General features: G+C 36.1%; 1 protein-coding gene across 7 annotated transcripts in view; it reads right to left on the bottom strand.

The window, feature by feature from the left end:
• Positions 1-25,171, bottom strand: part of TTLL7 (tubulin tyrosine ligase like 7) — a 139,150-nt gene that overhangs the window by 65,354 nt on the left and 48,625 nt on the right. For all 7 annotated transcript variants that reach the window (XM_039246912.1, XM_039246910.1, XM_039246911.1 and 4 more), the window contains exons 4-9: positions 21,147-21,268; positions 20,107-20,174; positions 16,037-16,195; positions 10,687-10,903; positions 5,801-5,965; positions 341-499 (exon numbers count right to left, since the gene is read on the bottom strand). In XM_039246912.1, the coding sequence (XP_039102843.1) occupies positions 341-499; positions 5,801-5,965; positions 10,687-10,903; positions 16,037-16,195; positions 20,107-20,174; positions 21,147-21,268 (890 nt within the window). The remainder of the gene's footprint in view (positions 1-340; positions 500-5,800; positions 5,966-10,686; positions 10,904-16,036; positions 16,196-20,106; positions 20,175-21,146; positions 21,269-25,171) is intronic.

Genomic DNA, 25,171 nt, shown 5'->3' with positions numbered 1-25,171 from the left:
AGGAAAGACATCCAGAGGTCATGGAGTAATAGAGGCCATGAGACTGAGAAAATAGTGGAGAAAGTAGATAAATCAGTAAGAAGCAAATCCACACATATATCCAAAACTCCTGGCATAGAAATGCTCTCAAAAATTAACTTGGGAAAAGTAATATCAAACACATATTGGTCCATTTTTGGAACTGTTCTATTCTCTGAATGTTCTCTTCTCCCACATGTTCCATTCAGGCCTCTTTCTGTTCCGTTAATGAGACAACTGTGCCAACTACCTGCTTAAAAACATTTGTTTTAATGCACAAGAACAATAGTAACTTCCCTTTCTTCTTAAAGAAATGCCTTACCTCCAGAAGCCATGGCTTTAGTTTTCTGTCCAACAATATATCAAATCCAAGGACTTCAAAACAGACGCTTTCACTTCCTGGAGGCTGACCAGGTCTGCACATTCGATATGCATGCAGGACGTGAGGTTCTGCTACAATCAAAGTCTTTACAACCAATTCCTGCAAGTAGAGCGATTTAAAAAAAAAAAAAAAAAGTGAAAATGCCTTACTTTTGTGTATCTTATTTACATATGTGGAAATAAGGCCTGAACTTACAGAGCAGCACCCTGGCCAGGTTCACAAAGGTCTATGACACATGGCCCCTGCGCTGCTCTGATTCCATTTCATGCAACTCTTGTCCTGCTCGTTACACTCCAGCCACATGTGCCTGCTTAGGGCCCCTGGCAGTAACTGTTCCCTCGTTCTGGAACATTCTTCCCAATTCTCCCATGTCTGGCTCCTTGGTGTTCAGAAAGACCTTCCCTGACCCTGGAGTCAAAAGTAGCCATAATTTTCCCTTACTGCACCATTTCACACAGCACAGAATCAGCTGATCTTTTTCCTTTTTTAGTTAGAGTCATGGCCTTGTGCCTACACTGGTACCTGCCACTTAGTAGATGCTCAAAAATATCTGTGAACAATTAAGTAAAATAAAGCTTGACATGGGCCGCCTGGGTGGCTCAGTCAGTTAAGATTCCAACTCTTGATTTCATCTCAGGTCATGATCTCTCCTGGTCATGAGTTGGAGCCCCATGTCAGGCTCTGTGCTCCTCCCCTGCTCATGCTGTCTATCTCTCTCAAGAAAAACAAAAACAAAAAACACGATAAATGTGGCTTCTATCTCATAAATAAATAAAGGTCGGAGCACGTGCTAGCCCTCTCAGAAACCATACCGAAGGGTTTAGGAGTGGCAGAGAAGAAAAATTACAACGAGAGTCAACTATTTCACAAACAGCATTATACAACATTCACGGAGACAAAGGCTGGAAGGCTGGGACAGAATCTAGAAGAGGGTGGGCTTCTTTGTACGGTGATGATTTTGCAGCTCATAAGGTTTACTGGAGAGAAGAGGACACACAATACTATTGCTAATACAACAAAAAGTTGGTTTATTGAAGTTTAAGAACAAGCTATGGATTGTATAAAAGTGGTCTTGCTGATTTTTTGCCTTAAAATATATTGTCTTTCTAAATCCCTCTCTACAGAGATAGGCACTATAACGTGGCAGTTGAGAGATTGGCTCTAACCAGGCTTTCTGGGCTTATTCCTGGCTTTGCTCCTTGCTAGTGTACAACATCAGTTATGTTGCTTAAACTTTGTGAGTCTCACTTTCCCAACGTAAAGGGGAAATAGTAATAATACCTACTGCACAAGACTGAAGTAAGTGCAAAATGAGACGCCATGTAAAATTCTTGACATAGTGCCTAGAACAGAGTAAACCTTCAGTAAGTGTTAATTACTATTACTGTTATAATTATCCTGTCATTCCTTACTCCACTTCATATTTCAGGTCAGAAACAAACATTCCATTACCTGTGGGAGCAATATTCATTATATGGGAGAAAATAAAATGGGACACAGACTAATCTTGCTGTTATCCAGAATCCCAACCCAGATCATATTTGGGGTAAGTATTAGAGATGTTATGAGAGGCTGTTCTCAGAAAAATTTTATTCAAAACAAAAAATTGAACATTAAAAATACTCAAGTATATAAAGATAAAAGAAAAAAATCACTTAATGTAAATCTTTGGATGTATTAGTGAAGATACTGGAGAATAGGGGAAAAAAAAGTTAAAGCCTTGGCTAATAAATGTCTGCATGAAACAACTCAGACAGTGTGGGATGGGAGACTGAATATTAACAGACTCTGAAGAATTACAAATCTGTGTTTTTTCTACATAAAACAACACAGTTTTAGGAATGCAAAGGCAAGACTACAGGTATATGTGAAAATCAGGAGTGACATAACCAAACACAAATCAAACTCCACTAATGCTTTTGAGAATTTCCAACATAGTGTCATTGTTTTGAAATATGATTTGTGGATGTGCATCTACAGTGTATAAAAAGCATTCAGGAAGAATGGGGTTTATGAGTGATTACAATTATTGTAACCTCCAGGGCTTGATTTTCTACTGACTTCTTACTCATTCTTGACCAGCACTAAAGCACACATCTCTGTGTTACACAGGAGGTAGTGGATGTCAGTTTTCATATATGGACAGTTACTTTTTAGAGAAATTGCCCCCCAAAAAAGAGGTCATTGAGAAAAAGTCCAAAGTTAACTTCATGAAATTTGTAAACTATGACATACACATAAAAACTGACTTCCTTCTCTATCTCCTTTTTTTTATAATATATTATTTCATTAACTCACCTTAAACAGATATATTTTATGCAATTCTTAATAAAGGTAAATATAGTTAAAAGATAAATACTTGGAAAAGTTAATAATTTACTAAGTATTAACTAATTGCTTATTTGTAGATTGTTATTATACATTATAACTAATATAGGCAAGAACGGTGTAGAATTTACCCCTTTATAGAAGAGATCACAAATGTGTCAAAGCTTAATAGGCACACATTGGCCGTGTTCAAGTTTTATATGAAAATTATATTTTAGGCTCTCACAGAAAGGTCCATTTCCATGCCCTCTTAATAATATTAGTCTGACTTCTATACCTTCTCCTAATAAATTATGTAGGGGAAGTACCACTTAAAACCAATGGATATAAAGCTTATGATACTCGTTTTTCTCTCTGACTGATACTTTCTATATATTCCTCACCAAGACAGTCCAAGAAGTTCCACCTTTTCTCTGAAGAAGTGAAAACCCACACAGAAGTGAAAATTTGGTAGAAACAACAACAACAACAACAAAGGGATATCACAGGGCGTATAAAACTTTCTTGGTCTCACTGAGCTATTCATCAAATGACTCATTCATTAAACCATCCAGGTATCATCATGTATGATCTTCCATTTGCTTTTTTGTGAAATAATAAATTTCACACCTTTAATGCATATGACCTACCATGATAATAAACTATCATTATTAAAATACTTTTTTGAGACTCAGGGCACCTGGGTAGCTCAGTCAGTTAAGCATCCTACTTTAGCTCAGGCCATGATCTCGCAGCTTGTGAGTTCAAGCCCCGCATCAGGCTCTGTGCTGACAACTCAAAGCCCCGAGCCTGCTTCGGATTCCGTGACTCTGTCTCTCTCCCTACCCAGCTTGTGCTCTCTCTCTCTCTCTTTCTCTCTCAAAAATAAATAAACATTAAAAAAAATTTTTTTATTAAAATAAAATACTTTTTTGAATTTCTGCAATTTGGACTTAATAGAATAAATGGGTAGCTATATAAACAGTATTTTTGTAATCAGATTTCTTGTTCGTATGTATTTAGGCTACAAGGAAGATAGGATAGAGAGTTAACAAGTTGGTGGGCCTCCAACAAAATTCAGCTGATACACATTTTTGGTGGAGCCTCTACATTTTCAAAACATTTTAAATGTGTTGCCAACATTTCATAAATCAGTAGACTTAGACCTTCTATTGACAAATTAGAAGAATGAACGACACTGGGCCCAAAATACCATGTGGCAACAAAAGGCTGGTGCTGAGTAGTGTCCACCCCCTTCAGACTTTTATGCTTTTCAAGTTACCACAGTTCCCTGCACACTCTGTTTACTTCTATCCAGACCATTTCACTCCCTTTTACTTGTCTGACACCAAAGGACCTCTGGATTTACATTCTGTGATACAGAAAATAAGGTATGAAAAATTCAACCAACAAAACAAGGAAAGGATAAGTATAATGACATTGATTTTTCTAATTTTCTCAAGAGAACTAACTATAAACTTTCATGTCCATTTTCCATGATCGATTTATTTAAATTATAGTATCTGCTCCCAAAGAAAAGCTAAATCATATTGCATAATCCTATCATATTAAGTACTTCCAACAGACATAATCTTCTAACTCTGATTACCATTGTGATACTTCTCTTAATAAAGGGGCAGTTTCGCCAATGTTATCTTCTCAGATCTGCTTCTTTTCCCTCTTTACCCTTATCATTTGCAGTGTCATCCACCACCATGGCTTTAATTATCAATTACACTTCAAACGTACACTTTTAACTACCTGCTTAATCTTTCTACCTGAAAATATTACAAGTTCAATAAGTCTCTAGAACTCATTATCATAGTCTCATGAACTTTTACAAACTTAATTCAGGTGCCAATGCCTCTAGGAAGTCCTCCTCCTATCCCCACCCAAGGAAAGTTACTATATGTGGTCTTCCTCTACATTCCCACAGAATCCAATGCATGCCCCTGTTATACATGCCATGTTACATTTTATTAACAATTTGTATGTGGGTCTTTCCTACAAAACTCTTACATTTTTTGAGGACTGGAGCTGTATCTTCTAAATCTTCAAATTATCAGCCAGAAACAAGCTTATGGGTTCAATCAATGTTTAATGAATGATTGAATGAATGAATGAATGGAATGAATAAATGAATAAAACTCTTTTCCCTCACTTGCAAAACTAAGCTCTATATCTTTTCAAAATAAATGCCTCCCTACTTTACTTGAGATAAAGCCAGCCCATTCTCCCTGTAATTCCTCCTTAAAACTGCAGAGGAGTCTCTGAATACTTCTCTGCAATTTGGGACATTCAGTTATAATTTCAATGTTTACTTCATTGCTACCTCTTCTACTGTGGTTCATCTCAGCCCACTCTTTCCACTTGAACTACTCCCAGGTGCCCTCCTCTACCTACTCTTAGTCTTTACTCTAACACAACCCACACGCATCTTCAGATTTATCTTTTTAAATTCAGAGTCTTTGGCCTTATTACTCTCCTACCTTAAAATCTGGAAGGATTGGGGCACCTGGGTGGCTCAGTTGGTTAAGCATCCGACTTCGGCTAAGGTCATGATCTCACAGTTCATGGGTTCGAGCCCCGCGTCGGGCTCTGTGCTGACAGCCAGCTCAGAGCCTAGAGCCTGCTTCAGATTCTGTATCTCCCTCCCTCTCTGACCCTCCCCTGTTCATGCTGTCTCTGCCTCTCTCTCAGAAATAAATAAAACAAAAAAAATTTTTTTTAATCTGGAAGGATTGAATCCTTACTGTCTACCAAGTTAACCACTGATTTTCAGACCTAAAATTTTGCCTCCACATATCTTTTCAGCCATAGTCTCCATAAAATTCCCACAAATACCATATGTGCCAACCTGGGCCACTTTTCCTATTCTCCTACATCTATGCTTCTGCTTGTACCTAGAACCCCTCTCTCCTATCCCTAGCAGTAAAAACATGGCTCATCAAGGTCTGCCACAATTCCTACCTCCTTCATGACAGTACTTCATCTGCCCAATCTAATGTAATCTGTTCTTTATTTAAAATGCTGACAATCCTTTAAATTAATCTGAGGAAAGACACTTATAATTGTGAAATGGTATAATCTTACTGAAATATCACTCCAAAACTTAGCAACATCGTGTTGATTTGCTTGTAGGAATTCTGTAAACCACTTGATGGAACGTTTGCTGCCTTTGTTTTCAGTCTCATCCCTTTCAAAACGTTCATTGTGCTTGTTCACAGAGTAGTTTGTTAGATGCATGTATAACTGGGTCTGTAACAAGTAAGAACCAAAGTTGTTATCACCTATGAGACTTTAGAACTGAGGTTTCACAGAACATAAAGCAGTCAAAGGTGAAAGACTTTTTTAAATTTTAAAATATACAAATTGACAAATTCACAATGATCTAGAGAATTTTCAAATTAAGTGAAATGGCACTTTTCCAATAAAAGGATTACAAATACAGTCATCTACAAAGTTACTTTATGTATTAGTCAAAATATATCTACCATAAAATAGAGATGCCTAGATGGCTTAGTTGTCTAAGTGTCTGACTCTTGATTTTGCCTCAGGTCATGATCTCATGGTTTTTAGATTGAGCCCGTATTGGGCTCTGCTCAGCACAGAGCCTGCTTGGGATTCTCTCTCTCACTCTCTGCCTGCCCCTTTCCCACTTGGACATTCTCTCTCTCTCTCAAAATAAATAAGTAAGCATTTTTAAAGTATTAAAGTAATAAGAATATATAAAGTAATTACATGAAAATGTGAAATGCTACAATTCTAAACAAGAAAAACACTATTTGTTTTCATTATTTTCAATGTCTTTAGTCACTTACAGTTTTTACCCAAATTTATTTGGGGAAGGGAATTTTCTGAAAGAGCATTCTATATCTTTTAAAAGAAAAATGAAAAATGAAAGTTCAAGTAAGTAGAATAAACCAAAAGGCAGGGCTACTAAACACAACCTTGCCCTCTCACACTGACTGGGAGGCCACTTGAAGTCATTCACAAAACAGAGGGCACTTAGACCCAACAGACAGAAGCCCCGTACAATGCCACACAGTGTCTAAATGATTAACAGTATAAATGTATAGTGCTCCTTACCGGAGTTGCTGTGCTTTGGTCTCTTTATAGTCCTACATTTATTGATACTGTTATCCTCAAATAAACTGGAAACATAATTCAAAATTTAAAACCTTTCATAATTGTCAACTAAGACACATCTAATGGTTCCTTATGAATTGAGCACAGATATCAAATCTATAAATTCTGCCCTCATGAACCTATTCTCAGAAATTACTTTAGATAGCCAGGTGCTTCACAATGATCATATACTTCATGTACATGATCATTATTTAGGTTTCTTAATAACAAAGTATATTTGCATCATATTTTATTTACATTAGTTACTTACATCTATAGTATTAACATCTTCAGTTCATATGTGCAGAACTTATCATTTCAGCTACATGCTGTTTATTAACCCATGTGCCCATCACTAACTAAGAATTTATGTTTTCGTTCATTAAACAATATTTAAGGAGCATCTACTTATTATCTGCAGGAACTTGTACTGGGCACTGTGGATACAAAGATGAACAGGACAGACACAGTCCCTACCCTAATGAAACTCAGAAAAAGTTAAGTGATATTTGAAAGAAAGAATATAAATCTTATGCTTATCTAATTTTAAGTGCTTGATCTAAAGAAAAAGAAAATTAATCTAACTATAGCATTTCCTACTTTCCAAGCTAGAAATCACTTTTCAACTAAAAAAAAAATGTTGGAAAATAATTTTTTGAGGGGCTCTCCATGTGGCAAGAATAATAGCAGTAATAAAAACTCTAACTATCCTAATGAAAAAAAGTAAGAAATGGAACTTGGCATTTTTCTTAAAATAGTAGCTTTGTAAGTAGGATTAGAAATTCCAATTTCACATCTACCTTGACAAAAATCCCCTCCTATGCATTTTATTGCCAGTTGGCCATAAGCAGTGAAGATAGCTATAAATCAAATAGTAACCTGCAAGGTATGAACAGGATATAACTATTCTCCACCCTATTTTTTAGCATATAGGTTCAATACAATGAATTGGGATATACAATGCTTTTCAAGAACTGGCCAACTGCTACACTGGTAGCAAAAAAATATATGTTTAATATATTTCAAGGTTTGAAATTCTGTCTTATGATCTCCTTATATATAGTTTACCAATATTTAATTCTTATAAACACACACACTATTTTAAAAATTGGAAATAGGAAAAAAGAAACAAATATGCAGTAATATGCCTTCCAAAAACCACCAATGAAGGCATTTTGGTTTATTTTTTTCCAGCCTTTTTCCTTAAGCTTACCTTTTACATAACTGTGATCTCACTTTAGATAAAATTTTGTATTACTTTTTTTCTTATTTTTCATATCTTAATCTAGGAACTTGGTTGTGAAATTGAAAAAGGTGAACTTCTGAATTTTAGAGATATATGAGGAACACTGACATTTATATAGGAGATCGTTCTTTGTACATGTGAACCAAAGCCACAAGATTACATGGTCAAAAGCCGTTGGCAAAGTGAGATACATTTCCTGATTCACGGTCTTTCCTTATGATTTCCTAACCCAGTGTACTTAAGCAAATCACATCCATATAATTTAAGATTTTAGAAGAAATCACTTTATCACCTAAATGAGCTTCCAAGTCTTACCCTTTCCTATGTCTTTCCTTACTCTTTGCTCTTAAAGCATGACTATCTGCCTCACATGTATTATAACTCATTCTTACCCAGGTCAACTATTTTAATTATAATCTAAGAACTGACAAATCTCAAATTAGGCCTGTAGCTCAGTTCTCTTGTCTGAACTCCAGACCTACACTATATATCCAAATGTTTATAGCACAGATCCATTTGGAGGCCCCTGCAGGCATGTCAAACCAAACACACCAGCTTGGAAGACCTTTAACAGCCCCAAACTCCCTATCATGGTGAATAACACCCCATCTACCTGACTGTCCATGCCAAAAATCTTGAGTTTTTACCTTAATTTCTCTCTCCCTTTCCTTCATTCTACAAATCCAACTCATCAGTAAATTATTATATCAATGTTATTGATGTTATCACAAATATATCTTAAATGTGCATTCTTATTCTTAGTCTAGCCCTACTACTGTGACTTCAAATAAGGCCATCTTTCCTCTCACGTGTGGGTGAACCAAAATATACCCTCTCTCTTACCCTCACCTCTCCAATCCATCCACATCCCCATCTCAGATTCCCCACACCACAGACCAGGTTAACTTTTTAAGACAAAAAACTCATTCCTCCTTTCCTTCTTTAAAATCTTTCAATGCTCCCCTTCTTCTTAGGTTAAATTCCAAAAATCCTAGACATGGTCTAAAAAGTCCTGAAAGATCTGTCCTCTAGAATCTTCATCCTCATTTCTGAACACCCACACTTTCATCGTCTGTATAGAGCAGTACTGAACATGTCTGTTTTCTCCAGACATACCATATCTCTGGGCCATTTTTATCTCTGAAGTTCCATCCCACCCTGCCCCCAACCAAGCTGACCCTTCATTATTCATATTTCACTTTACGAACTCCTTTTCTAACCTTTATCTCCAACTGGGTTAGATGTTCTTGCTATGCACTGCCATAGCACCCTCAGTTTCTTAGGCCATTACACTTACCATCAGGTATTATAACTGCTTATTTTATTTTCTGCCTCCCCACTAGACTTGCTTTTGAGAGGTCAAGCACTGTATCTGTCTTGGTCACTGTTTTTCCAAAACGAGCACAATGCCTAGAACGCAGTAGAGTTCAAATATTACTTGGTGACTGGATATATTCACACCTTATGACCTTTAAAAAGATGATTCTCTTATCTTCCTTTCCAGTGAAAACAGTTCCCTTATTTGACAGTTCCCTCATTCTTCCTTCGCCAGGTTTCCAACATTTTTCAGTTAACTGAACATAGCAACATTTATGATCAGTCATTATGTAACTTTAAAATATGACCACTCTTATGCAATTAATTCTGTGTATAACATTGGAAGAGAACAAAAACCAGGCCTTTGATAAAATGGGAAACAATACTTAATTAATTGTCATTTTTACTATAATTAGTAGATCCAAAAACAGAGTAGAAGTTAATTAAACTTTTAAGTACAGATAATAAATTACAGTTTACTATAAATTAAAGTTTGTGATTTGCATGAAAAATTGTGATAATAAATTACATTTTGACCTTCATAAGCTATAAACTGCAGTTATATGTTATAGCTGCACAAAGGAAGTCTTAATGGAAAAATATCTACAGAAAGCTCTACTTAATATATTATAAAATGCACATGGAAACTGCCAATTTATGTCCCTGCTTCACATTTGGTCAATGTAAATTTATCATCTTTTCATTTGTGCAAACAAAAGTTAATAACTCTACTTCCCGATAACTTTTGCTTTCTCTGTTTCATGTATTTTCTCCCACATCTTATCTTTTATGTAGAGCTTGCTCAAATACCACCTCCTCTATGAGGAGCCAATCACAAACTATCCCTATACTCATGACACTTTGTCTATACTTCTCAATGAGATATTATTTTTACTTATATCTCTAAATAAGCCATTTCTATCCTAAGTATACACATATGTGCTTTGAAATTCATTTTTAAATAGGGCCACTGTATACACATGTGTATATGTCATTTCTATACAAAGCCACTACATACACATGTGTGCTCTGAAATCTATCCTTATGCTCACAGCACCCAGAGGGAGTGCCTTCTCCTAATTAGCCTGCTGGAGGAGACATCATTTTTTCTAATTTTCACAAAGCTGTCTATAAATTAGAAGCAGTCTTGTTTATGCATACAATTCCTGACTATAAAAACTGGAGATGAGGGACTCGGATGCATATAATCATTACATACAATAGGTACTTTAAAAAGTACAAGTTGAACAAATGAATAAAATCATTGATTTTGTCTGATGTCACTTACCAAATTAGACTCATTAGGTGGAATGTACTTCTCTGTCCCCATTCGCACAAGTCCATCATGGTAGAGAAATATTTTCAGTGGATCACATGATGTTACCAGAATATAAATTCGTAAATCAAACTTGTAACCTTCCATTAGGAAAGGCTTTTCAATGTATTCTTGAACAATCAAATGATCCTGAGATGGAAGTTTGTCACCATTTCTTATCAAAGAAATCCTAAGTTAAAAAAAAAAAAAAATTAAAAGGATAATTTGATATGGTGTCAAGATGTTTACAAAACTACAGATAATACTCAAGAGGAAAATGGTGGGTAGGGAACTTCAAAGTGTGTCTCCCCCACAAAAGCAAAAACAGCCAAAAAATTGTCAGAATCAACTTTTATGGAACTCTGGAAACTGACCAAAAGCTTCTAACAAGTAGGGAACACCGAAACAAACAAACAAACAGCTGAATCTATGTAAAACAGCTTGCAGCATTTTAACTTACTCTGGTCCCATCCCCCAACTTCCGGCTCAGCAGTGGCCTTAAAGAATAGTCTGTGTTCCTAGTACAAGTGTAAGGCCACAAGTCTAAACTTCCAAACCAAACTGACTCCATGACAGGCTTTAAGTTTCCCCTCTGAACTAGAAGGCCTGAGTTTCAGCTTTCCTGAATCTATCAGGCAGTTACACATTGCCCAAGGCAGGAGAAACCACCCTTGCAACACCCAATCAGGAAAGTCCAGCGACCACCCTCCACATTACTAAGGGAGAGGCCTGGAGATAGAAACTATAGATAGGACCCTGTTACTTAATGTTAAAGTTAACCTGTTAGTCGCCGAACAAGACCCTAGGCTTGCTCTGTGACTGGTTGAATTTAAAGGTACTCTAAATGTTGTAATTGGATCCCGCCAAACGAATACTCTAGACAATGAGTATGGTCAAACCCGCTGTCAATGATGTTGAAATATTATGATTGGATCACTGTTCCCATGTCACAACTTCTGTAACTCCCCCGTCTCAAACCCCATAAAAACCCTCCTCTGCCCTTGTTCGAGGCTCTCAGCATGGACCCATACTCTGGTGTAGTCTGTGACCCTGAGCTTAAGCCCGTAATAAAGCCCTTTGCCTTTGCATGTGTGACTCGGCCTCCCTGGTGGTCTCTGGTCGGTGAGGATACTGCGATCTGGGTATAACACAAGTACTGGTTCTAGAGTGCAGAATAGACTTTATTCTTGTGGTAGTTTTTTGTTTGTTTTGCCTGTTTGTTTGTTTTTTATCTGTCTGGTTGCTTCCTGAAGGAACTCAAAGGACTTGCTTTTATCTTGCCTAATCAGTAACTCTCCCAGTGTTGAGGCAGCTACATGGGGAGTGGGGGAGGGGGAGGGGGGTGGGGGGGAGATGAGGAGGGCATTATTGAAAACATTTACAGACAAATGCATTAGTTTCTGCTGCCTATGGCAAACAATAAAGGTTGGGGAAAACAATATACTAACTATAAAGATTGGGAAGAAAGACTAAAGTATGAGAACATTTGGGGGAATAAAAGCTTTGAAAAATTCAGACATATTTCTGGGAATTTAGAAGACCATGTGTATGCCCAGGGCTAAGTGCATGCTCAGTAAAGACTTAAGAGGTCTAAAGCTCTTACCTCTGGCTAACCATCAGGCTCTGATGGTTAATGATGGAGCAGGAAACAAAGAGTAAGGCAGAGTTGCAGACTGTCTAATTGACTGTTGAAGGCATGTTCCCATACACACACACACACACACACACACACACACACACACACCATCTGCAAAGATTGAGAGTTTTCGGTTTGGGGGACTTTTTTTGGGGTTTTTGTTTACTTGTTTTTTTGGTTGCAAGGGTTTGAGGAAATCTCTGTTCACTTACTAGGTGAGTACTGACCTAAAAGAACAGGAACTTCAATGCTACACACAATAAAAAAATACCGATTTCACAAAATTTTTCAGAAAGATCACTAAACAAATAAAGAAAAACCATAATAAGCAGCAAGAAAAGCCTTGTAAATGGGAAGAATCTGATCTCCAAAGTTGCTACATTATAACATTCTGAATGTCCAGTTTTCAACAAAAAAATTACAAGTCATGGAAAGAAAAAAGAAACTATGGCCATAGGCATAAAAATTACCAATTAATAGAAAGCCAGACATGGCTTACTAGACAATCAACTATTTAGATCAACTGTTTTAAATTAAAGAGTTAAAGGAAACCATGTACAGAAAACTGAAGGAGATCATGAGAACGATATCTCATGAAATTAAAGAATGTCCATAAAGATGGTAGTTATTTTTTTAAAAGAAGAGGGAAGGATCCAAACTGAAATTCTGGAGATAAAAAATACAATAATTGGAATAAAAAAATTCATTAGAGAGATTAAATAGAAGATTTAAGAAGTCAGGGGGAAAAATCAGTGAATTTAAAGATGAAGTCAATTGAGAGTAACTAGTCTGAGGAACAGGAAAAAAGAAAAGAATGAACAGAGCTTAAAGGTCCTGTGAAACACCATCAAGAATATCATCATATACATAATGGGATCCCAAAAGGAGAAGAGAGAAAAATATTTGATGAAAAATATTAACCTACACATCCAAAGAGTTCAATGAATCCAAGTAGGATAAACTCAAAAGATATCCACAGGAGAACATATTACAATAAAACTGTCCAAAGCCAAGACAAAGAGAATCTTGAAAGTTGCAAGACGAAAGCTACTTATCAAACCCTAGGGTTCCTCAATAAGATAAACAGCTGACTTTTCATCAGAAGCAATGGAGACCAGAGGTAGTGAGATGACATATTCAAAGTGTTGGCAGAAACGGGGGAAAAACTGCTAACCAACAACTCTTCATCTGGCAGAAATATTCAAAATTGCAAGAGAAATTAAGACATTTTCAGATAATAAAAGATAAGAGTTTGCTGCTAGTATACCTGGCCTATGAGAAATGCTAAAGGGAATCCTTCTGGCTGAAATAAAAGGACACTAGATAGTAATTTAAATCCACACAAAGAAATAAAAAACACCTAGTAAAGGTGACTACATAAGTAAATATAAAAGTCACTATTAATATAGTTTAGGTTTGAAACTACTCTTTTTTCCTTATATTATTTAAAATACAACTTCATTAAACAACCCTTATAAATCTATGCTGATGGGCACACAATATATGCAAATGTAAGTCATGACAATAACAACATAAAGAAGGACAGGGCTATATAGAAGCAAAGTCAAGACTTGGCAGAATGCATTTAAAACAAAAACAAAAGCCAACAAACAAACAAACAAACAAAAACATGGTCCAACTACACACTGTCTACAAGAGATTCACTTTAGATTCAAAGACTCAAGTTGAAAGTGAACAAATGGAAAAGATATTCCATGTGAACAGTAACCAAAAGAGAACTGGAGTAGTTATACTAGTATCAAACAAAATAGACTTTAAGACAAAAATTATTACAAGAGTCAAAGAGGGACAATATATAATGATAAAAAAATACAACACATCAATAGGATAAAATAATTGCAAACATACATGCACCTAACAACAGAGCTTCAAAATATAGATAGCAAAAACTGATAGAATTGAAAAAAGAAGCAGTTCAACAATAACCGTTAGAGTCTTCAATAGCCTACTTTCAATAATGGATAGAACAACTAAACACAAGACCAGCAAAGACACCACAGAGAGAGGTGTCCTTTACTACGTACAGTTACATTACATGAGATAAACTGGCAGCACAGAATACACAGTATGCTTTTTCAGCTATTTTTTATACGCTCATCAAACCAGACTGTTATTTATAATGTTTTAACATTAAATATTAGCACATAGTAACATAAACATTGCTAACATTAAAATTTAGAAAAATGTGAAATTATACTAAGTCCCTCCTAAAAATTTTCCTTTGATACATTTAGCAAACCAACTTTAAACAATTAATATACAATTCCCACTAATACTACATGTTGTTTATTTTTAAAATTACTAAGCCAGTTAAAATAATTTCTGATTAAATTATTGAATTATGATTAAAAATTACAAAGAAATCTGTTGAACAATAATTTACCTAGCAGTTACATTTCCAAATATCTTTTTTCACCATAGCATCTTATTTATTTTTTTATTTTTCTTTTATAGTTTATTGTCAAGTTGGTTTCCATATAATACCCAGCACTCATCCCAACAAGTGCCCTCCTTCACGTCCATCACCCCTTTCCCCTCTCCCCGACCCCATCAGCCATCAGTTTGTTCTCAGTATTTAAGAGTCTCTCATGGTTTGCCTCCCTCCCTCTCAACTATTTTCCCCTTCCCCTCCCCCATGGTCTTCTGTTAAGTTTCTCCTGTTCCACATTTGAGTGAAAACATATGGTATCTGTCCTTCTCTGCCTGACTTATTTCACTTAGCATAACACCCTGGAGTTCCATCCACATTGCTACAAATGGCCAGATTTCATCCTTTCTCATTGTCATGTAGTATTCTATTGTACAGATAAACTACATCTTCTTGACCCATTTGTAAGTTGATGGACATTTAGGCTTTTTCCATAATTTGGCTATTGTTGAAAGTGTTGCTATGAACATTAGGGTACATGTGCCCCTATGCATCAGTACTCCTGTATCCCTTGGGTAAATTTCTAGCAGTGCTATTGCTTTAAAATGCTATTGCATTTTAAAAATCAAACAATTAAAATAACTCATGTGTTTTTATTAAAAGCAACCTCAGCCACATTTTCTTTGGAAAAAATAAAATAAACAGACATTGCAGAAAACTAACATTAGAAAGCAAAAGGAAACAGGAATATTAAGCTATAAAATCTATGCTCAACTAACATGTCTAGTTCTTAGATGTCTTAGCTTAAAATGTGCTTTACTCAATTTCAATTCAATTACTACAACTACCTAAAGAAAAGAACTTATTTGTAAAGTGAAGAGGGTATATATTTTGCTTTCAAATTCCTAGGTATTGAAAGAATAACTACCTTGACATTTCTTTCTCTGAGTCAATTTAGGTCTACCACATCAATTGAATTTTACCCTCCAAGTTTACTCTAAAATTATTATAAATATAAAATCTTATGTTTAAGAAAAAATTAGAAGACATCTTTTTTTCTCTATTTTGTTGTCTCCTATTAAAGTCTCATAACCTGTTGATTTAATTTTTAAATAGAATCACTGAAGCCTGTGGGACAGGGTAAAACGGTCCATTAAATATTTATATTTAGTTCTAAAAAAGCAACAAAAACCCATTGTATTATTTTTTTCATATTCAACCATTAATGAATGCTCACATTTATTCTTTTCCTTCAATTTTTAAAAAACTTTTATATGTTCTGGGTGATAAATACCTACCCATGACCCATTGCACCATTAGCTGGTTTTACTATAAAAGTTTTCTGTTTTCTCTTTTTCTTCAATTCTTTCATGTAGTTCTGGAATTGTGTATATTCAGCAGGGAAAATCCATGTTCGAGGAACAAAGGTGTAATCCAGAGGCCGGGACTTGATCATTCTGTAAATTAGAGATAATATGAAAAGTAATTTCCACTCAAACTTGTCTAAATTTTCTCTCTCTGTGCTGACATTTATTATAAGAATTTAAATTCCATTTCTTCATTTATTGATTCATTCAACAAATGTCTATAAAGCACCTACTATGTGCTAGGCATTATTCTGGACACTGGGGCGGATATATCAATGAAAAAAATAGATAAGAATCTCTGTCCTATGTACTAATTTATATATTGGTAGATTATTTAAGTATATACTTTATGCTAGGCACTGGGGATATTGGGCTAATTTAATATGGTCGCAACCCTAAAGAATTCACATATAGGCTATTAAATACAATGTGATAGATACAATAAAGACATACATGGCAAGGCAACATGTGGAAATAGTCATTAGCTCTGCCTCTGGGATAACAGGATGGGTACCAGGAAATGGTTCACCACCATGTGCCATTCAAATTGCTTCTTTAAGGATGATTTTGAGTCCTCTGAGACATCCACAAGGAGTGGTTTTGACCATCTTTTACTCCAGTGTTTTTTGAAGTTTAACCACTTTTCTGAGAAAACTAGGTGAAGCCTAAGTATACCAGAAGTTTGTGTTTCTTTGCTAATATGAACTACATATGCCTATACATGTGGTTTTATCGCTGCATGTATGTCCTGACATTTTTATATTTGCTGCAAACCAGGCTGCCTATTTGATACATAACTTAAGGATAAAACTAGGTATGCAAGGTTTACTTTTGATTAATCTCAATTGTTAACTGTTTTGTACATATTGATTCCCACCAAAAATGAAGAATTAGAAGAAATATTTTAACATAATCAAAGAAAATCTGATTGTTTCCAGAAAGTTCTTTTTAATAAATGTATGTAAGTCTTTTATAAATGAGAATGATACTGTCCCCAAATGAGATTAGTCAAAACTAAAACGGAAGCACCATATATGGTATGCACAGAGGTAGGGCCTGAATTCCAAAAGGAAGGTGTGGAATGCATGAGCTACATGGCCTCCACAACTGTAGGCTACTATAGTTATATCTCAAGTGCTCTTTCAAAAGAACTCTGTAAGAAACTTATGTTTCCATTATGATAAGGGAATTAATTACCAACTCCGTCTGTCAAATCCAGAATAAGCCAACAAGCTAAATAATTTTAGTACAAAATAGGCTAACATTGACAGATCTGGAAAACACACACACACACATACATCTAAAGGAAGCACAGTAACAGTGCTAATGTCCGTGTTTTTGCTTCCAATACCTTTAAATGTATTTACTATATTTTTAACAATGATATAAAATAGATCAATTTAAAGTTTTCATTAAAATAATATAATTTTAACTAACATATAGTATTTATGAGTGATACCATTCTTTCACACATATATTTGGAAAAAATCCAAGCACACATATATTAAAGAGAAATACTTTATTCCATTTAGCAATCTAGCACAAATCATTTGATGTAAAATGTATAGCTTCAAAAGAGATATGCAGTCTTACTTGGGAATTTGGAAATATGGAATAATTTCTGCTCATAGCTGTCATGGATTTGCTAAATGATATTAATCATCTAATTTAGTTAATTCTAAAGTAGGTCATAACTTTCAATCTAATAGATTCTTTTTTCCTTAAGGAGAATTCCAAAGATTCTATAAAAATGAGAAGTTGCCTATTTGTAATAGCCTACTAATTGGTCTACATTCAACCTTCTTGACTCTCCTGACCATACAGACTTCTGTTCTCTACAAAACAAAATGTAAATCTGGTCGTATTACCAACTTCATCTCCCCCTCCTCTCCTGTGAAATTTAGGATAAGGACTATAATCCTAAACATCACTCTTCAGCTAATCTCTCCTGCTTCTCATCAATGTCTCTGTGCTCCAGCTACACTTGGCCTTATTTCAGTATCCTGACTATTCCTGCTTTTTCCCACCACATGACCTTAGCCCATGCTATTCTTCCTGCCCAGAAAACTGTTATCCTCCAGTTTTACCAATAAACTCTTACTCAGGATTCAGTTTTAGGCTTCCACATCGCTTCCTTGGGGAAGTCTCCAATGCCTCCCTAAGCCAGAAGCCCTTCACTATGCACTGATTTACAACGGTGTACCTTTATTTCATAGCACTTATCACAGATGCAACTCAAAACTGTAAAAGGCACACATCTCCTTTTGATTACCTCATGATCCCAGAGGCCAGCACAGTGCCTGGCACATAAAATAATTATATTAATAAGTATGTGTTTGATGAAAGTAAATGACTTCAGTGAAACACTTGTCCCAAACTTTATAGAGGTAATTCCCATTCCTCTCGTATCTGTTTTCCTATAATCCTTCTGCCACTGAAGTGTCTTACCTTCATGATCTCCTAAACCAGAAACCTACCAGTTGTCTTGAACACTTTTCTCCTCCGCTTGGATTCTCAGCTTTCCGGTCCTGTCAGTTCTATCTCTTTTGTATTTTCCGAAAGTATTTTCTCTTCCCCATTACCGCTATCTCTCCTTTGGTTTATTAGGTGTTGACAATCACCTACTCCAGGGCTTTGTCCCTCCTTTCTACACTCTTTTAGTCCATTATCTACAGTCCCACCAAGATTATCTAAAACATATCATTTCTCTGCTTAAACCCACTGAAAAACTCCTCACTTCTCTCAGGATAAACAGAAATGTTTGTTGAGTAAAGACATTAAAGAATCAATGATTAAATTATTGAATAAAATATAGTAACATGGTGTCTGCAGCCTGACCTTTGCATTTAATTCCAGCATCATCTCAGGCTGAGCCTCCTGACTCCCTATAAAGCCACGAAAACTGCTTAAAAGTTCCCTAAACATATCATGTTGGTTTAGGTCCCCATAAAGTTTCTCCCATTGTTGAGTTTGCTTACAGTCTCCCTGCCTTCATTTCAAAGAATAAACTCCTATATCCATTTTGATTTTCATTTCTCCAGAAAGCCTTCCCTGCTCTCCTAGAAATGACCTCTGTCATCATCTTTGTCACCACCATACATTGACTTTGCCCCTAATGTGGCACCATCAAGCTGTATTATATGTATCACTCTTTCTCCCTAATTAAAACTTGAGCTCTAGGCAGAGAGACTAGGCTTTATTTGTCTTCCTTAAAGTTACCAGTCTGTAGTCTACAGCAGATATGCAAAAAGTATTTGTTGGGGGAAGTGGATGCATAAACGTTCACATGATACATATAAATATCTAATTACACACCAAGTTTACCAACATTTCTCTGTTTGACTTTTCTTTCTAAAAATTTTCTCAAATTATAACTCAACATTCTTAAACTAAAAAAAAAATCTAATCAATAGAAATACAAATTACGTAAAAATTCTGCAGTTCATTTGGTATAGCACTTGAGAACCTGTGAACAGTATTTCCTATAAAAGCTGACTGCCACTCCAAATACTGATCTCAGATAAATATATGTATGTGTATATCCCTAGGTAGGCACATACACATGTGTCTATATGTACATGTATGCACAAGTTCACCTACTACAGTGTCTTGCACATGTTAGATGCTCAACAATCAGGATATCTCACACACACACAAACACACACACACAGACACACACATACACACACAGTGTATTATGCTGCCAAACTACAGTAAAAAGAAGCCTAAGATTCTGGAGACCAGGATTTTGCTCCAGGTCTGCTGTTAACTATTTGTTTGACTTGTGTAAGATATTCATTCTTCAGACACTCAGTTACCTCCTCTGTAAAGTGAAGGAAGAACCAAGGAACTTCTAAGACCCTGATAACTCTACAATTTTATCTCTTCCATGAAAATATCATTTCAAATCAATATAACCTGGTGAAAGATACACTATAATATTGAAAATGTAAATTTCAAACATTATAAGAAATTCTCTATTATAAGAAAATGAAGATTACTTGGTCATATTTCTTGCTAAGAAATCCTTTCTACAGATCTCCCCCATTCCTGGAAAATGGTTGATCCTCTGGAAAATAGAACGGTAAATATTAATATTCTCATTGACTTAATAAATATATTAATGTATAAATCAATAAAAATTAATATATTAATTTATACTATAATAGAGTTACATACATCTTCTGAGTTAAATGTTTTTTAAAAACTGGCTATTAGTGTAAAATATTTAAAATTTAATGACCCACAATGAATATGTAGAATTAAAAAAATCTACAATAAGCAAAGAATAAAATGGCAAAATATTTAGAAATCAGAAAAGGGTGTTTACACAGATATCGAAGTTACAATTTTCTGTGTCAAATAACTAGTAACTCTATGTCCAAATTATTTCAACTATTCTCAATTTTCTAGGTTCATACAGATAAGCATTGTATAAATTTTGGTGAAAATGGCCTTGTTCGTTCCCTAAGGTCAATTTTGTATTTCCCTCCGTACTAACAAAGAACTATACAAAATGTCAATTGTCTAAAATTCTGTGTATTTGGCTTTTTAGTTGGATGTCTATTTTTTTAATATATGTGCATTACATTCTAAAAATAAAAGAATGAAGCCAGATTGCACATAGGAGACATTGTGAAGTATTTCCACATCCTGATTTCTCTGTACAATCTACTCCACATCGCTCATCTTTAAGCATAAGGCAAAGCAGCAGTGTAGGAAGACTTTTCTCCAATTCATTCTTCCTTAAAGATGGAAAGAGGTTATGGGGCACCTGGGTGGCTCAGTCGGTTAAGTGTCCAACTCTTGGTTTTGGCTCAGGTCATGATCTCATGGTACATTAAAAGTTAAATTTGAAAGAATTCAGGCCTTATATAGAGAGTCAGTACAACTGGACAGCAACCAAACAGGCTGTGTGGGTAAGTTAGAACTGAAATTTAATATGCCAACACATAAAGAACCAGCCCTATCTGAATAAAATTATTATAGAATTCATATGACTTTCTTAAGAACTAATAATCGGTCATGATGAATTCCCCACCTGGTAATTTTGCAGCTCGGCAATCTTCTCCTGCTGAACTGCAGAATCACACCATATAAGGTTGCTTGTTTCATCCTCATCTGGAGTTTTCATAAATCCCATTTCATCTATTACTAAACGAACTGCAAGTAAATGGTCAAGTTAAATGAAAATTAAAATACTTTTGCAATACATTCGTTGTAGAAACATTTTCTGATATATGCAAATTTTACCTCACAGTATTTCATTTGCAACAATCCGTTAGTTGTAGCATAATCTTATTTTTAGTTACAACAATTTATCTGGGGCCAAATTATACTCACAGTAACTGAGAACTGTTTTTAGGTTGCACCTCAAAATCTCTGGTTTCAGCCCTCTGAGATTTAGCAGGTACACGGCACTGCTAAAGAGTTCACGGAATATTCATGGCACAGTGAAAACATGCACACATCTGAGACAACACCTCTACCAAGGAAAATGTACTTCAGGGCTTTTTTGTGACCTTAGGCTAGGTACAAAAGGGAAAAGGTAATAATCATCCCTGATCATTAGACCTATCCTATACTTTGCACCTCCCCAGTTCAAATTATTTTCAGCACTTAAAACCAAGTCAGCTGCATCGACCCAGGTTATGAAATAATGAAGCAGAATTCACTGCGGAGATCTACAAACTATCTGCTCCTAACCCTTTAATCCTATTTATGCTCAGAGGAAAGCTTGTTTTTTAGTACAAACTATTTACATGCTCCTCTCTGATTTGAATATCACAATTAACATACTAACATTTTTCCTCCAACAAATTTCAAGTTTAGAGTAAAAACAAGCACGGGTGCCTGGGTGACTCAGTAGGTTGGGAGTCTCACTTCGGCTCAGGTCATGATCCCGCGGTTCCTGGATTCGAGCCCTGTGTCGGGCTCTGTGCTGACAGCTCAGAGCCTGGAAGCTGCTTTGAATTCTGTGTCTCCCTCTCTCTGTCCCTCCCCCACTCATGCTCTGTCTCTGTCTCAAAAATAAATAAATATTTTTTTTAATTTCAAAATAAGAATAAAGATAAGCAAAATATTTGGGATAGATTTTGGGTTCCAAAGGAATTCTGAATCTTAATAGAATAGTGTAACTATACAGTAGCACTTCAGCGTTTTACTTTTAAATGTTTTTAAACATACTAGGACCCTTAGTATGAGAAGAAATGGTAAATGGGGGTCAGTTGTCTGAATCTACCTGGCTCAAGCATAAAACTGATGAACAGACATCTGTTGGTCTCAAGTCCTAGAGATTCTGATTGCTATTTGGCTGAGGAGAAAAAAGGGGTTTTTTATGCACTGGTTCTGAGAACACAGACATAAAAGGAGAGAGCAGTGATTGGTGGTGGGTGAAGTTGGGGCAGGGGGAGGAATGTGGAGCTGGAGCTGCAGTTTTCCATGAGAGGCTTGGGAACATTTGAGGCTGTTCTGAAGGCCCAGGTAAAAATGTATGAAGCAAGAGTTGGGAAAAGGGCTGTTCTTCTCTGGTCTGCCCCTGACCACCATGCAGCTTTGGAGACCTGAGGCCTCAGGACCTGCTGTGCCACACAGGGCTCCCAGGAAGGGCTAGGGCAATACCACACAGCCTGGGAGACCCCTTCAACAGACACATAAGCTGAAAAAATAATGAGGCCAGAGCAGCAGCCCAAGCGCAGAGCTGCTCCTGAGTATAGGAGAGACACTGTCTGGGGCTCCGAAATAACTGAGAAGACGTTGAAGAGAGAATTGGAGCTGGTGGCAATTACAGAGGGAGGAGGCATGAACTACTCAGATGTGGTTATAAATGTACACGCGAATCAGTGAGGCTGAGGACACTCAGGTTACATAACCATAGTGGAAAAGACCCATTCTTTTCTTAAATTCACAAAATCAAATCTGTAAGGTCAATCACATACAAATCTCTTCTATTATGAAATTCAAAGCTTGGAGAGCCGACAAAGTTGAACTTCAAAGAAAAATACAATTTCAGGCATTAAAATGTCACTTTTCTCCAGTAAGTTTAATTTATTCAATTAAAGTTTAATTTATTCAATCAAATTTTTGTTTGGATTGAAATTTTAGAAACCAATTGGAATCTTTTAAGGATGTCATCCTCCACTACATGGAAAAGAAACCCGTTCAATGTGTCGATTCAAAATAGAAAAGTTGTTGACAGCTAAAGCTTAACTCCATGCCTATAAAGGCTGACGTGTTAGGAGCTCTCTTTTAAAAAGGGGCTGAAATAAGTGCCTTCATACTGAACTTCTACCAAGCCAAACACCCTACTGTAATAACAGATATAACCATATGAACCATTTTCTCACGTTTCCCTTTGCATATTACATACTCCCTTTCCCGATCTTTTTTGTCTTCATTTAATAAAAATTACCAAAAATACTTTCCTCACAATTTGTCCTATGATATTTTGCCTTGACCCATAGAGGCTAAGCAGAAGTTTTAAAAATAGGAATCCATGCAGTTCTCTAAATTTTAGGTACAGAAGATACATTTGTGTTTCTCGCTTTAAATTTCAACCATATTTTATTTAGGTAGCATGATATAGTAAAAAGAAAACTGAATCTGTAATCAAATGGATTCAGGTTCAAGCTCCACTTTTGCCATCTGTATGAACATGGGTAAGTTGCTGACTCTCACTGGGCTTGTTTCTTCAACTCTGCTATTAAGGACATAGAAAAAAATCATGTGCATGTCATAATGTATTAATTATAGAACTGGGGGAATGCACTTCACTATTCCACAATATGTCTTCATAAGGAACTATAACAAACATTTCTCTCAAGAGTCAGGAATACAGAAGTCCTATATCCTTTGAATAACCAGTATGATTTTATCTCCTGAACACTGTGCATTCTAAAATGGATTATGTTTTAATATTTGCTTTGGTTGCTGTGAGGCTCCAAATCAAATCCATGTGCATCTCTAACTATAGAGGATCTTAGGGAATGTATTTTGTATTTTTATCAGCCACAAGATTCATCCTACTTTACTGTTTTTATTTTTTCATGCTTATTTTCTTATGGCTATAGCCACTTCAAATTCACCATTAGAGTGAGGAAAGACAGGGGAAAGCAAGTGAGTAATGCAACCTATATGCAGGGTTATTTGGAAGATTAAGTGAGGTAACAGACGTGGAAATGTCTGGTTATAAACATATAAACATGTAGACACTGGTTATAAAAAGTTACTGTTAAAACTATAGCAAACTTTTCTACCTGAGGAAATAGGCAATACCAGGGCAAAAACACAGGTGTGCTGACTATGACTTTTATTTCCATTATAAAAGTCAAGCTGTCAAGGAAGTAGTAATTAAATTATAAGTAAGCTGTTGCATTCACTAGCTTAAATAAGGGAAAGGCAAGGTAACACTTTCTCCTAGACACATGGCCCATTCTCTCTTTCCCTCCCCTATACTTAGCTCTATATTCTCTCAACAGTCCCTGATCCAAGGCCCTTGCCAGAAATTTTGTTAAACACAAATGAGCAGGCTCAGCAAGGAGGAAGGAATCAGAATAAAGAATGCTAAGGCAACTTCAGTCCTGGGAAAGTGAGAGGGAAGTGCACTGAAACACTCTGGTATAGATCAAGTTCCTTATGAATCCCACCAGAACCTTAAAAGTAAGAGGGTTAACACCACCCATCAATCACTTTAACAACAGTCATCTTACTCTTGTGTCTAGAAAACATGCTGCAAATAAACTCTAAATCTTTCATATCTCACCCTCACATGCTAACTGGCTTCAAGCGTCTTCCTCTGAGGACCACTTGTTGGAACAGAGTACTGGGGACCTCAATTCAAATGAAGTATTCCGGGGGCACCTGGGTGGCTCAGTTGGTTAAGCATCCAACTTCGGCTCAGGTCATGATCTCACGGATCGTGGGTTTGAACCCCGCATTGGGCTGTGTGCTGACAGCTAGCTCAGAGCCTGGAGCCTGCTTCAGATTCTGTATCTCTCTCTCTCTGACCCTCCTCTGCTTACATTGTCTCTCTCTCTCTCTCTCTGTCTTTCTGTCTCTCTCTCTCTC

The sequence above is a fragment of the Hyaena hyaena genome, unplaced genomic scaffold, assembly GCF_003009895.1.
Source record: "Hyaena hyaena isolate Hyena2069 unplaced genomic scaffold, ASM300989v1 scaffold_286, whole genome shotgun sequence".
In the NCBI taxonomy this organism is placed as follows: Eukaryota; Metazoa; Chordata; class Mammalia; order Carnivora; family Hyaenidae; genus Hyaena; species Hyaena hyaena.
Note: the sequence above shows the minus strand (reverse complement) of the source record. Positions and strands in the feature narration are given on the sequence as shown.